Source organism: Pipra filicauda, unplaced genomic scaffold (genome assembly GCF_003945595.2).
Source record: "Pipra filicauda isolate LSUMZ 115617 unplaced genomic scaffold, ASM394559v2 scaffold6_size6359152_pilon, whole genome shotgun sequence".
NCBI classification, from domain to species: Eukaryota; Metazoa; Chordata; class Aves; order Passeriformes; family Pipridae; genus Pipra; species Pipra filicauda.
Window position 1 is genome coordinate 5,192,991 of NW_024104865.1, and position 15,626 is coordinate 5,208,616.

The window sequence follows — 15,626 nt, forward strand, 5'->3', positions numbered from 1 at the left end:
GATAAGAGAGCATTTTTGCAACTCCCAACAGCATGTGATATCCAGGTGGAACATAGCACCTTTTACAATGTGCAGGAATATTGCCCAAACCTGATGGCAGTCTCTGCCAAAACCTTTTTCAATCTCATAGCTATTTCTTTTAAAGTGCAGATGTGACAATCACCCTGGAGGTCTAACTGATTCTTGTCTCTACTTTTAAGGACCCTGATGTGATCAACACTGAGCTGCCCATGGAGTGTAGCCCTACACCAGAGGATGAAGGGAGTATGGTCATCCGCCCAAACATTTCCAGTGGGATAGTGCCGCTGCTGGTAAGCCCTTCTCTCACACCTCAGACAACACCTAAAACAATGGAATCTCATCATGCTGGGCACAAACTTGTACAATGCCCACAAGAGCTCCTGGTGGAGAACCTGAGCAATCGGACTGCCCGAGGGCCCAGCCTGCCATGTCTCAGTGATTTCAACAGTGGGTCGTGGCTGCAGCAGACATCAAACCAGAAGTTAGACCTCACCAATCCAGCAGCCCACAGACCTAAAAACAAAACAAAAAATCTCTGGAACCCAACCTACGGATCATGGGTGCTAGAGAATATCTGTCACTTCAGCCCCAGCTCCAAGCTCAAAGCAAATCCAGAGCGGGAAGATTCAGGCTTTGATGGGAATTGCAGTTCTCCTAGCTCTCGGACATCTCCAGCGTCTCCAAGTCGAAGCAACTGTCCTCACCTGGATATCAGTGGGATAGAACTGGTGAAACTTCAGACTTTCCCCTGTGGCAATGCAAATTATGCTTACGATGACCTGTGCTATAGTGCTGACCACCAGCCATTAGCTTTAGCAGAAGTCAGAGCAGCTGTGCTAAGAAGCTCCAGTCTGAACAGAGATGAAAACTCTTTTTATAAAACAGAGAAAACATCAAGAGAGAGGGACTCTGGTCTGTCTTTGTCAGATGACCTGAGTGTTACTCCAGTATAGCAGAAATGGTTCTTCCCAAGATCAGGGAATGTGTGTATCAGGAAGGAGTGCTTCCTATTTCACTTCCTCCATTTTAACTCCTTCAGATGGGTGAAGTTTCAACATCAGCAATGTTCTGCTTTCTCCATCTACCTGCTGGATCCCCAGATCGTTAAAGATAGTTGCATTTCTATCTCTGTCCTTCAAATGTGTTCCAGCTTAGAGGTGGAGAACAATGGCATTATTTCTCTGAATACCTAAGGAATAGACTCCTCCTCAATATGCTCAGGTGAAAAGAAATGGACCTACCATCCAGCTGCAGCATTTGGATGGAAATAATGACCAATACAGGTTGTTTTTCTTTCTGACTGAAGAATCCAAAAATATGTGCTGTGCCAGCAGCAACCAAAATGCAAAGGCTGCTACATTCCTGAGAGCTTTTTACAGTCCTGATGAATTACTAATTCTCATGTAGTATATGGGAAGTAAAAAAAATAGCAGACACATTTTCATCTGTTTTATTAGTAGACCTTGTGAAAGCTATTGCTCAAATTGGAAGCAGTAGGAAACAGTAGGAAAGATGAAAAAAAAATAATCAGACTCCTCTGAGCATGTGCTTTGAAAACAAGCAATGAAGAGGAAAACAAATTTACCATTAAAAAGGCAGTAGTTGGTGGAGCTGATAGTATCCCTTGGAATAGTGAAGGAAATGTGCTGCCTGCCTCATGGTGTAGCTCTCCTCACAGCTCCTGGCACTGAAGGGGCAGGTGGTTTTTCAAGAAAGCAAGAGCTGCATGGCGTGATGAGAAATGGACTGTCTTTATCTTCTAACGGACTTTACTTGAGATGAACTTAATTTTTGTAAGAACTTTGATATTCAGGATTAATTCCCTGTGCTATGTTGGTAAGCATTAAGCTGAGGTTCTTGGGTGACTGTCTAGCATTTGGTGTACTGGAGTTCTCGGTTTTAACACCCATGTCTCTGAGGTAGAAAGTCATGCCAAGAAAGGGCAGAGTGAAGGGAAACCTAACGCAAACACTACTTGAGGTACTCTTTATACAGGAAGGTAGAGTAGCTTGACCATTTGAGAAAGCTAAAACCATGACTTTGCTTCATACAGGTGAGCAGGTTATAATTTTTCCTTGCCTAGTAAGCACAGCACATAGACTTGCTGGTAAAGGTAGTTGTTTGTTTTGAAGACAGCTCATTTCTAAGGCTTTCTTTGGTTGCTTAGGATCTAAACTAATGGTACTGGTTAAAGCCTGCAAAATAATGAGACAGAAAAGGCAAAGAATTTGGATTAAGTCTGAACAGCCTTGGAAGCATTCTGTCCTTCTACCACTCCTGAATGTCATACTGCCAACCTACAGCGGCAAATTACATTACCTTTGTGCGTAATCAAGGTGGGTGGTGAGAAGTCAGTTGTAGACTACTCTAGTTTCTTTCTGAGGCAAGAGGTTCTCTGGTCCATGCTTTACACTTAGTGGTCAGCTGTAGGTACAGTCTGAAGATATGTGTTAATAGGAGAGGGTTTGCTTTGACCACACAGACTTCCTGTTCTTTACATCATTTAGGGATGGACGCTACTGACCTATGGTAAAGAAAAGCACAGAGTGAAGAATGTGAATCCATCCTCAGTGAAATGCACCCTTGGCACAGGTTTATGCTTTGTTGGTCTGACTTTGTATCTGTTCCAAACTTCCTATAGTTTTAGGCCTTTGACTTTAGAATGACTAGTTTTATATAATGTCATTTCAGTGCATAAAAATATCTTAAGAACAGGTGTCAAGAGGACGGGACCAGACTCATTCCAGTGGTACCCAGCAATAGGACTAAGGGCAACAGGCACAAACTAAAACGCAGGACATTCCATCCAAATACGAGAAAAAAACTTGTTTACTTTGAGGGTTACAGAACATTGAAACAGGTTGCCCAGAGAAGCTGAAGAGTCTCCTTCTCCAGACACACTCAAAACCCATTTGTATGTGATGCTGTGCAACCTGCTCAAGGTGAACCTACTTTAGCAGAGGGGTTGGACTAGATGATCTCTGGAGGTCCCTTTTAACACCAACCTTCTGTGATTTCCAGACACAAAGGGTGATGACGGCCACCTTTCAGCAACGACCTGTATGGTATGGAAACAATTCCAAATCTATGTTGTAAAACAACAGATGGTCGGAAGACAGGGGTCCCTCTGTGTGGGGCAAATTCCAGTAGCAGTGTGAGCACTGAGGAGCTTAGTGACCAAGGGAGATGGTTTGCCTTGCCTCCTGCCCTTCTTTCCCTTTCACCTTTGCTTTAGCTCTCTTGGCTTCTCCCACATTTAGCTTATCACCTGTGCTATCTTATATTCAGGAGTTGCTACAGCCCAGTTAGATGAGGCAGAAGAGCCCATTTAGCAGGAAATTTTCTCATTCTTTCCTGTTGCAGAGCCTAATATTTTTGGTCATGTTTCAGAATGGCTACCTCTGGAACATTCCAGTCAAAAATCAATACATCTACTCTTAGTTAATTGGAATTTCATCAGTTTATCCTTACTTTTCAGAATATATGGTTTATGCATTAGTATTTTTTTCCCCCAAAGGTGACCTATTAAACTCTCCAACAGTTGTGACTTGATATCAGCAAGTCAGCTGCCTCCTCCCTGAGTATGTGATAAGGCCACAGCAGAGTGCAGTGATCCTGGCTCAGCTGCAGTGGACATGATGCCAGCTCACTTTTCAACCCTTGTTTGTAACAGGCTCTGTCCTGAGCAGAGCACTGGCGGTCATGATCATGCTTTTGCAGGCCCATTATGACTCTGTTTTCTCCTTACCCATCAGCACAGGTTGGAAATTGGTGGCAAGAGACTTGTTCAGAAGCCATGAGAAGTTAACTATACCACCTTCTCTTCCCACAGACTTTTTTACATTAAAAATACAAAGAACTGTCTTGCGCCTGCTACTTCATAAAATAACTAAACAACACACTAAGATTGCAGTGAGAAGCAGGTAGAATCCCTACTGTCCATATGGTTACCCACTTTGAGCTACCACTCATACACAGGGGTAGCTCTGTCTTCCCCACACACAGCACTTGTCTTAATGTAAGTCACAAATTTTAGAAAGGCTGATAGTGATAAAACTAGGTAAGCCACTGAAAAGTGAAGTGAGAGAAGAGCACAGTTGTATTACCAGTGCCACAGGCAATCCTGACTGCAGCTGTGCTTCACTTTATAAACAGAATGCAAGTCCAGCGCTTTGCACAAATACCTGTTTTTACTGAATAGCTGTATGAAGGTAGTACAGGAAACACACAGACAAAGCTGCACTGAGGCAGAACAGAACTCCATCCTGACCAGGATCTTATCGCCAAGAGCGTTCAAGAGTGAGGTGTTGAAGAGCAACTGTAAGAGCTGAGTGAGCATGAATTGATAATTTATTTCCTAGGCATACTCTGATGGTTTACAACAGCATGTAGCTCAGGGCTGTACTAAGGCAGATGTAGTCTCTTCTAAGAAGACAGGATGTGGAGCTGCAGATACCAAATGGGCACTAAAAGAAAGAGCTGGGAATTTTAAAAGCCTCTGCATTAGCAACCTAAATTTTATACAAGCTCTTAACTCTCTCAAATGGAACAATTTTCTGTCAGTATAGTTGCCATGAACCTTGACCTGCAACAGGTTTTTTTCTAGCTCCTTTTTAAAAACCCTCACAAATAATTAATTTTTAATTAATATCTTGGAGGAAATAATGTTGAAATTGCTTCTGTTGTGATGCCGAATGCTACATGCTGTCCAAACCATATTATCTGAAAAGAAAAATAACAATGACACACACTAAAATCTTTAGTCCTTAAATTCTGAAACTTACTTCATACATTCAGAGATTTCATTATGCTCAATTGCTATCATTTCAAAATATAACTTGCTTGAAACCATTTTTTCAGGAGACACTTTTAGCGTATAATCAACGAGATAAACCCATAGCGTCAAAATTAGATTACTTTGGCAACTGAAAGACAAAACACAATTTTGTTTCCTAGAGGAATGACATGAGCTGGAGATCTGGGATTAATTCAGTCCTGTTATCCATGCAAAAAGGCTTCCAACACTTCCCACTGCAAAATCAGCCATTATAGGGTTATTATCAATTGCTCTTCCTGAGAAGTGTCTTTTAACACGTTAGCAAATTGTTTTTGCACTTGAGTGTATAGAGTTGTTTTTTGTTATGGGTTCAACATTAGTACTTTATGTTGCTTCATAAAACCTCATACTTACATTTTAAAGAAAGGACTTATCAACAAAATAATGCAAATTTCATTTTATCTTTCTTTGCTTTCTTTTCACGTTTGTTAATATTCCTGCTTCTGATTTCTTTGTTACTTTTAATCTCAATTTAAGTGCTTTGCATCTTCATTTTTCCCTTTAAAGAAAAAGAATTTTTAATTATACACATTTAAAGTGTTTCCCTCATATCAACCCTTTTCCCGAGCTAATTTCTCAACTGATTTGTCAATGGGCAGGTGTGCACTAAGAAAGCTTTCCAGGACTAATAAAATAGTTAAGAGCTTTTGCAAGTGTACCTTATTCCACCTCCAGTACACTCCCCCTACTTACTCAAAAGAGAAGAAAATGCTGCTGCTGCAAGTACAGTTTTCCCCAATGTATTTGCATCTCCACAGCTGTGTCAGCCAGGGACCACACTTCCTTAGACCCCTGAGCAGCAGAGCTCTGTAAGACTGTTTTTCTCCTGTAACCATGGCTGTGCTCTCTCCTCCTGGCTGTCCACCCTTCTCAATCTGATGCAGAGACTTTAGTGATATCATGTCTAACATCTTCCCATCACATTATCTGAATTTGTTTTGATTTGTCATTACCTTTGACCATGGAAGCACTTCTTGCCAACTTACCTTTCTGGGTGACTACTGTACATAAGTAGATGACATGCCTGCTTCTATGCAATTTAAAGCTGGACAAGTGTATCCTTCTATATTTGCAACACAAAATAAAGAGACACTAATGGTGGTTATTCGTTTCCCTCTCTGTTAAGTACACTTTGCACACAGGTAAGAATACACTCTTTCATGCTGAGAAGTGTTGTTGGTCCTGGCATGCTGAGTGTTCCTTCCTGTGGCCATACAAAACTTCCCAGTGGAACACTTAACTGCTTTGAGTCTGACAAGTGCCTCTTTATGTACATTTTTTTGTGTGCTATAGGCTATTCACTGAGATTTACCTTGAAGGAAGCCAACAAGCTTTGTGTGGATCAGATTCTAAAGTTAACACATACAATAGGGTTTGGAATCAAGCTCCAGTGTTAGCTTCCAGTTGTCTTAGAGCTGGTTTTGCTTTAGGAAATACCAGATGCTAAAGACTAAAAGCAAAAGAAACATTGAAATAAATAGTTTTTGTCCCTTCCCTCAGGCATTTCTGGAAGAAAATATACCATTCTAACGTGACCAAAGCACAGCACTTTTTTTTTCTTTAGTCTCATTTATTTAGTAGCATACACACTTCAGAGTAACAAACACTCATCCAATACAGTCAATGTCAAAAGTGACCATGGTCAGCATTGCATTGTAGTGTTCAGAACCGATGCATGTGGATGATACAGGCCATTTGATCTCAGTACCTTAAGAATAACAAATAATAACAACAGCAATAAAAAAGATAGCAAAAGCTCTCTGAGATACTTAAGGGTTTGGTCCAACTCCCACTGAAATCTTTCCCTTTAATAGGAACTGGATCCTATTAAGTGAGTTTCACCCTGTACAAAATTCAGAGGGATTCAATTTTTACCATTTTGGTTACATTTCAGCCACATTTATATCCCTGTGGGGCCTCATCACCCAACATCTTTAAACTTATCTATCTCTTTGTGCATTTATTTCTATATTGCACCTTCCTCCAAAGGATCTCACAGCATCTTGCAGGCAATAGTGAAGGACAGCCTCACACCATTCCTGTGAGGTAAGTAGGTACTGTTCCCATCTGTAAAATGGGAACAAAACTGATGCCTAGTTGTCCAAGGCCAAAAAAACAAGTCAATGACAAGTTGAGGGAGAGAAGTCCTACTTTCAGATTCAAATAGGAATGCAGCAGCTATAGCAGTAAGCATTGCTGCATCTAACCAGTGAGTTTAAAGACCTTAGTGCCTAAGTCAGAGGTCAGCTGTTCAGCACCAAAGTGCCTCTGGGCCAGCATATCTTACCATGCTGCGGAAACACACACACTCAGTGTCTCCAGAGTGAGGCACTATCCCACCAGCAGATGCATTAATGAACTACACTCTGGACTTGCATGTGAACAAGTACCTTGGTTATCATGCATCAGCTCTTCTACGTTACATGTCTGTGCAAATGCACCATGTTGACTCTCTGGTAAATATAAGCTTATTCAAGGCAACTTACTCCATAGTGAAAGAAGGCTTCCTCACACTAGCAAGTGAGTGTACACAGACAGACCCTCTGGTCCACCTGATGAGAGACAAGGTACCTAACATACCCTGTGGTAGTTTGCTTATGAGCTCATAGTCTCACCCTCCTAGAACTCCTGTGCTCAGCTGGAAATCCTGCCCTTGGCAGTTTACCAAGAAAAGCTGCCTACTTCTCTCCTTTCCATAACAACAGCAGATGATTGTGATTTCTTCCTTTCTGATCCCTTAGCAAGGCAAAGAGGTCATTTCAAAACTAACTTCCTAGAACTATGTATTATCTAGAATGAGTTTCCAGACCACGGTTTGCTATTGCAGAGGTTTTCATTTTTCCCTGACCTTTCCAACAGTCATTCTAAAAGTTTGTCTTAAATTCTCAGCTGACATTTGAACATCAACCTCTACCATCTAAATCTCCCCTCTAGAAAATAAGTTACACTGGTGCAAAAGATTCACAGGTGTGGTAACAGAAGAAAGAAATTTAACTCTGAAGATTAATTAGGCAAACCACTAAAGGAACTATATCTTCACAGTGCTATGTCTAACTTCAATAATTTTTTTTATTATGGTAGGACTGTTTGCAATTGAAGTCTCATAAAAAAGGTAATGTTATTAAAGTCCTCCCTGTGAGACCTATTTACTTGCTATCCATTTGTCATCTCATAGCAGTTCAAAAGTTAGGAGGCATCTGGAATGATATCTGTGCTCACTGTCAATTAAAAAAAAAAAAAAAAGCAGTGTAAACCCTCTGAAACTTTTAAGTGGAAAATTCATTAACATGCTATCATGCATATAAAACTGAGAGACTCTGAGAGGCCACAGAAGTCATCTGAATTTGCAGTGAACTGCAAAAATAATTACCAGTTTCAGACAACTTCTGGTTTAGGATGAAATGCTTCCACATGTCATTACTTCCTAACAGAATACCTACTCTAAGTCATCTAACTTTTATGTGACAATTGAACTTCAATTTTTAATACTGCTGTTTTGTTTAGAGGTGATGAAAAAGTAACTAAATCTGACTGATCTTTTAGTACAGTAGTGTGTTATCCAAAGTAACTCATTTTAGAAATTATTTTAGGCTCTTCAGTTCTAATTACAAATGTTATACATAGATTTCATTCCAGATCTGAACTCTACAGGGTTTTTTCTGCCCATGATAATGATTATTATTGAAGTAGCAGTTTCTCAAAGCGTGGAGTCAGCTTCATATATCCAAAAGTTCTCAGAATCTCTCCTGAGCCCAGGACACCAGCAAAAGACGGCAATTTCTGATCAATGTGCATTACTAGCTTTAGATGTTGAAAGAAGATTAACCATCAAGTAGCAATGTAAGTCTAGTCCACATTTTGGAAACTGCATCATCACATTATTAATGTTAAAACCTGGAATGTGAGTGAACATGAGACTAATGATAGTATTTACACTGCTAGTATTTAAAGAACTGTTCAAGTGACTAGAGGAAACCAAGGAGAAGGTATGTGAAGCCACTACAAGAAAACACTTCAATCTTCTTAACCTAAAAACTGTGAATTTTCTGTGGCTGTGCCTGAACCACAGTAAAAGAAGAATTAATCACAGATCACCCTGTAATTCCAGACAGGGACTAGAGGATGTGATATATTGACATCCCTTCACCCAAACTGCCTGGATTTAACATCTGATACCTTGGAGGAAGGATGCCTGGGAATTATTTCATCACTGTGTAATGCTGTGAATGCAGAAACATCACCATCCTGATTGCTGTGCCAGTTTACATACTTAAGTGGCAGCATTGTATTTGAGAACAGGAACATGGCCAAGAAGTCACATATATTAGGAGACAGTCAAATCATGATCTTAAGAGATCACACTGGTTGCTGATTACTAGTGCGTGCATCTGTGTGCTTGTGTATAGGGGTTTTATCCTTAAAAATAAACAAGCCTTGGAAAAAAAAAAACTTAGTTCCCTGATCTGTGTGTGAAAGATCATTAGTGATTTTCAGAACTGCAGTTCAGCTGCAAGAGGCCAAACTTGCCAAGCTACTAACATTTCCAGCAGCCTACCCAGTTGGAAAGTCAAATGGTTTTGGAGACCATAGGCTGCTATTCTCTCCCTAGAGTACTTGTAAACTCCTGAGAAGCTACATAAAAAGCCAAGGCTGTTCTTGGATAGAAGCAAGGTTAGGGTGTTAGGGTGGGGAAGAGGAGGAATGGTCAAGAGCAGTTAGCCACATCAAGCCACTACAAACTGTTGTCTCCCTTTGCTCCAGGTTTCTTGTGATTATCACCCATTTCCACCTTGTTCACACTGTAACACAATGTGGTAAAAGTTGTTGGTCCAACTTACAGTGTACACAGGCACAAGAAGACTTGGAATTAGAGAGAAAAAAAACCAATCTGGTCTTAAAACTATGCGGTTCCCTGAAGAAATGTTTTTTTCTGTCCTGAATCCCCAAGTATTTGCCCCGGTTCACTAAGAAGTAATCTGGAGTCCAATTTTGCCAGAAATCACAATCATTCTGGTTTACCACACAGACCTCTTGACTCATGCTGGTGTGATTCCGAAGTACGGAGATCTTCATTCTCTGAGGACCAGTCTCAAGTTCATCTGATGCAATACAGACCAATCTGGAGTTATTTGTTTACATCCATAGAGGGCTGATGCAAAGTAATTTTGATCACTAACTGCTGGGTTCTGGATGTAGCTTCCTCTGCACTGATGACCTCAGGAGTTTGGACTTAAAGGTTTCCTTCTAACTGAGTTTCCTTCTACTTCAGTAAAGCAGAAAATTACAGAGAAGCCCTGCAAGTTTTGTGCCATTCTCAACTCATCTTTCAGTGATGCTTTCCAAGATGCCAATCAAATTGTCCAACCCCAACAAGTACCCGTCCTCCCTGTTGCCTTCTTGCCAGGGGATTCTGTGATCCAGTGTCTGCCCATCAGGGAGAAGGGTAGTCTTTCCAAAATCAATCAGCCACACATTGGCATTCCCACTGCCATCATGTACAAAAAGTAGTGAACTTCCAACAACCTGGAAGACAGATTGAGATGATGAGGTTACAAATACATCTTCAGCCCTCCCCATCACTTAACACTTCCTGATAAGAAGGTGACCTCCTCAGATGACCTGTCGCCCAACACACTTTTGGGCTGCACTTATACACTGACAATTTACATGCCCCATTTGCATAACCATTTCAATCAATAAGGTCTAAAAGGGCATGTAGATGAGAAATGGATACAGTAGACAACGGGAAGAAAAGCAATTCTTCATCTCACTTAGCAATAGGTCTCAATTTGAGCAATTCAGCAAGGCCAGTGACTATTTTCAAAGACAGACTATGACCCATGATTAACAAAAATATCTCCAGTGATAAGAGGACATCAACAAGGTAAAATAAAATGTCTAATCTCATAATCGTGAGCTGTAACAAGCAGAACTTACAATGCTAATGATGCCTTCTGCACAGCAAAGCACATAGGGAGAACATCTAAAGCAGAATTATATAGTATTTCAATGTAAATCCATTATAACTAATACAGCCCTCATTGGCAAACTACAATAATGCCATTGTACCAAATGCAAACTTCCACACTGCCATTCCCCTGTAAAGATTCCCACTGGAAGACACCAAGATTAGAGAAACTGCAGGAAACCAGTACTAATAAACCACTCTGTGTAGTGGCCCAGAGTTATAAGTGCTGTGATATTATAAAGATGGGAGGATTTACTATTTCTCGACTAGTTTAATCTTCTGTATCATTGTGATCAAGGTTTTGTGGTATCTGTGTTGTTAACATACATTAGTTTTGTTCTACAAACTCCTTTCTACTCATACAGCAGGCTATTCTTAAGTGCATCTGAATGACCAAATGAAGAAGCAATGCACCTCCACAACATTACACTCACTGCTCACCTCATGTCGCTTGAAGAAGTCTGAGGATTCAAGAATGACATTAATTTCCTGCAGACGCTTGAGGTATTTTTTCTAGAGGAAGAAGAGAAAAAAAACCCAAACAACCCATAAGCATCTAACTGAAGACTGAATAAAGATACTGTTTGCAAGAGTCAATATAATGAAGAGACCATATTACTTTTAGGCTAGAGGTCCTTTAAAACAACAGGTTCATCATTTGAAAGTCAATCTGAAAATACACTTCAGCAAGCTTTCACAGTGAATGAACAGACTGCGGTTCCTCTGCTGCATGTGTTACACCAAGCATACTTCTCTGTCTTGATTTGGATGCAGTGAGGCTTTCTGTGTGTGGTTTTTTTCCTTCTTAATAAAGAGAAAAATGTTTCAAGCAATTAAAAATCTTTCATCTACAGTGAAAAGAGAATGAAATTGTGTTAGAGAGACAAGGAGTTTCAACCATGGTGGGGGGCAGTGGTGGGAATAAAAAGAATCAATGCCTAATGTATAAAGCTCTAGTGTAGATTTTTAGTGCTGCCCTGTGTTACCTTGCTCCTCCTGGAGGGCTAATCTGCCTCCATAATGACTTCCACATTGCAGCAAAACACTATGGCATCCTTTGAAGTTTCAAAGACAAGAGATGTGTTATGCCATCTACCACATGCCTGCTGTGCTACCCATGAAGTAGCATACAGGAATTGCTCTTTGAGACAAATTTCATACATGTGAGCACAGCCAGTCACCAATCCCACTTCCTGCCTCTATGCTCTGTTTTTATCCTCCCCAGACTGAATTCCCAAATCACAGGTTTTCCTGCCAACACAATCCTTGCTTAGATATCAATCCTTGCTTAGATATCATCATCTCTCTGATGCAATTGACACACGTGGTCGAAGCTGATGGCAAGTTAGTCTGAACGACATTTTGCTACCACAAGGCATTTGAGGTGAACTCATGACATGAGCTGACAGAACTGGTCTCAGTCAACTACTTCTCACAGCCCACCAAGTTTGCATGTCCACTCCATGTCCTGAGAGCAATTGAAGTCAAAACCATTTACTTCCTTGGTAGTCTAAGTCCTATTTCATGTACCAAAGAAAGCATGGCCCTGAAGCAACTTCATTGGGTCCAAGATCAGATAACCTGAAGAGTTCAAACTCACCAGAATAGTTGTGTTGCCCTCAATGAATTCCACAAAAACCTGTAGAACTTGCTCCTGTGTCTTCGTAGTTTTGAAGTTTGTGTTACATGTTCCATCTGCCTTCTGCACAAAACCACACAAAGACAGAGATGATTTATACCACACGCATATCATTCCCTTCATCAGTCAATCCTCTTGAACCATCAACAGCTCAGCTCTTGCTAACCAGATGAAAGTGAGTAGTTGAACAGGAAGAGAACAGATAAACCAAGAAAGAAGTAGAGGAGAAGAGATACAAAAGCTGATTGGATAACTTTAAATGGCACTGGCACTTCATTTCCTGTTGAGTACAAGAAAATAAAAACAAACCTCATGATATTACAAGCTTGCAGGAGGGTTTTCTCACATGTCAGTGCTAGCAGTGCAAAGTTCAGTGGGGTAAACCACAGTGACCTCTTTGGTTGTCCTCTCGTCTAGCTAGATGTAGTGAAACCCTGGCTGAGGGCGTAAGGGAACATTTTCACGTCCAATTTTACTAGTCCTTTTTTTTTTTCCATTTGGTGACGGTTTTTTGTTGTTGTTTTGTGGGGTTTGTTTTTATTGTTATTTCTGTTTATTAATGTGGAAATCAAAGAATCGCAGTTAGGACTCAGTTCCCAATATACCTTTGAATATTAATGTGACCTAGAAGTCACAGAACAGAAATCTAGTTGCAGACAGGAACAACTTGGGATTTGCAATGCTAGCAGAGACAAAGTGAATTTTGGCAAATGACCATGTAGGCATGCTTGTTCCATGTGGGTCCTGGAGAAATTCAGAGTATTTTTGTGCTAGCAGTAAGGCTCAGTACAGAAGTATCCTGCTACTGAAAAAAAACAAGTCTTTTTATGTGCTGGTACAGACCAGCTTGTGCTTCTGGAATTAAAAGTAAATAAGAGCAGTGCATGAATCAGAGGTATCTGTCAACATAGACTATGTGAATATGCAAGTCTCCAGTAACATCCCTGCTGCTTCAAGAGACACAAATAGGAGATTTTAGGACAATCGTGTAAGATACAGCAGTTACCACAGTTGGTAATAAAAATCCACTAAAACCCTGAAGGATTATCAAACTGTTTTCCTCTCCACTGTATCAGAAAATCCCTCATTTTCATTATAAGAGCAAATCAGCAGGTCATCAAAATGTATTCTCTCCTACATATTAAGTCACTGTACCAAAAGTGGATAAATTCAGCTCCAGTCTCAGCAGGTGAAACACTATTTATTCCACAGCTTGAACTTCTAATGTACACATGAAAAAATTTCAATAATGCTATAATTCCAGATCTCTCATGCAAGAGAATGAACTGACTGAATGGCAGAGCCATGCAGAACTGCCTCCCACCTACCAGACTTTCTAGAGCAGAATAAACAGAATTTTATTCCAAGGCTGTGGGCCAGATACAAGTGTGGCATGTCAGCCTGATGAGATGTGCAAGTTATGCAAGAGCAGTTCAGCAGGTAGGCAGTGAAAGTTAGGAGCCATCTGATCTGATGTATGATAATATTCAACAGCACACAGAAATTTGGAACTTCATCTGATGCCTCGTACCTCTTCATTGGAGTAAGGTATTTTAAAAATAATTTCTCCCTATGCCACAAATCTCAGTCTGGAATCGCTGCTCTGTGTTCCTTTTTAACCTTTTTTTTTTGTCTGAACGGAGTAGTTGCTTGTTTCCCTGTGGTTGAGAAACACTGCTATGATTTTGCTCCTTTCCAGTGGTTGGCAGGAAACATAACTGCTGCCTGTCTTATTGTAAACATCCAGATTTTGAATGGTATCATCCCCAGTATTCTAAACCAGGGCTCTGCAACACCTCTGGATGTACCTGAGCCCCAGGAGGCACCTGCCTGACCCACTCCTGGAAGTCATACCTTTGTCAAGGACTCCACATACATTCCTGCACAGCAGAGCAGGCCACCACACAGTGCAGCTCACGGGTCATTTGCAACACTTCTCATTACGTGTGCCATAATTCAAGCTGTGACACAGCTTGCAGAAGGGCAGGTTTCACAGTTCCATAAAGTAGTGTTACCTATCTTAACCCATGTGGTCTTGCTCAGAGTCCTCCACAGACTTCCCTTAAAGGATTCTGGCTTACCTTAATAGATACACAAAGATTTATGAATCATATCTGATGTCCTCCTGGGAACATGGTTATCCCTGATCTATGGCTAAAGGAATGGTACCAAAGGAAGAAGTAACTTTTCAAAGTGCACTGACATTCAGTGATAGAATGGGAAGCCAGAAATCCCAGTTCTTGGTCCCATGAATCTCTACTCTGCAAAACTATTAGCTCCATATTGTAGAGAAAACGTTTCTGATGCCCAGCCTTCAGACAGGCCCTGCCAGAGAGGAAACATGCATTCAGAATCTGGCAGGCACAAGATAGCATGTCTTGTGTCATGTTCCAGCTGTAGGGAAACCAAATGGTTTGAATTATTTTTGATAGGAGGAAAAGTGACAAATCCCATAAATGAACCTGACTTGATTTCAGAGATATGGGAGCAAGACAAGGAAAAGAGGCTGTTCATCCTAAAGAGAAAAGGTGAAGGAGTGCATATGGTGAATAAGATCTCATTTATCGGCAGCCACTTCATAGAAGGGCTTATATGATTTCACTTTCTTTGCTTCTGCTTCTTACTCAAGCAGCCACAGAGCAGGAATATTTCTGAATGATCAAACCCAACATATCTTCTCAGCTAACTCCAGGAGTTATCACTGAGATCAGGGAGATCAGGCCCTCCTCCCAAAATGGGGATCCCTGCAGAACGGCTTTGCTTTTCTGCAAATATACAGAACTGGATATACAGTTCAGCTGCAGTGAAACAGTGTAAGGAGTACTGATGAGCTGTATTGCTTGAACAACTCACTTTCTCCACCATTTCTCCATGTAAAAAAAATTAGGAGAATGATACCTACATTCCTCATAACAGCACAGGGAGATAGAGGGAAAGGTAATGTAATGAAGTACTCCCAAAGCATTTCCTGTGCGCAATCAAGGATTAAGTATTCGTGTTTTGCACAGTTACAGCATCGTTTCCGCAGAGGGAAATATTACACAGTCTTGTGCCATACTGTTCCTACTCATCTCTGACAATCAACAAAACCATAAAGAACAAGCCAAGAGACATTTGGAAGCTCCCCTGTGCTCCCTTAGCTCAGTCACTCTCCAGGATTC

At 40.8% G+C, this 15,626-nt stretch overlaps 2 protein-coding genes across 3 annotated transcripts in view; one reads left to right on the plus strand and one right to left on the minus strand.

Annotated features, from left to right (window-relative positions):
- The window catches only part of LTK (leukocyte receptor tyrosine kinase), a 63,757-nt gene extending 57,118 nt beyond the window's left edge, over positions 1-6,639 (plus strand). The window contains exon 29 of the mRNA XM_039388995.1: positions 201-6,639. Within this exon, the coding sequence (XP_039244929.1) occupies positions 201-974 (774 nt within the window). The 3' untranslated portion in view covers positions 975-6,639. The remainder of the gene's footprint in view (positions 1-200) is intronic.
- Positions 6,373-15,626, minus strand: part of ITPKA (inositol-trisphosphate 3-kinase A) — a 40,776-nt gene continuing 31,522 nt past the window's right edge. For both annotated transcript variants that reach the window (XM_027750201.2, XM_027750202.2), the window contains 3 exons: positions 12,427-12,528; positions 11,268-11,339; positions 6,373-10,381 (listed from right to left, as the gene is read on the minus strand). In XM_027750201.2, coding sequence (XP_027606002.1) covers positions 10,178-10,381; positions 11,268-11,339; positions 12,427-12,528 — 378 coding nt within the window. In that variant the 3' untranslated portion in view covers positions 6,373-10,177. The remainder of the gene's footprint in view (positions 10,382-11,267; positions 11,340-12,426; positions 12,529-15,626) is intronic.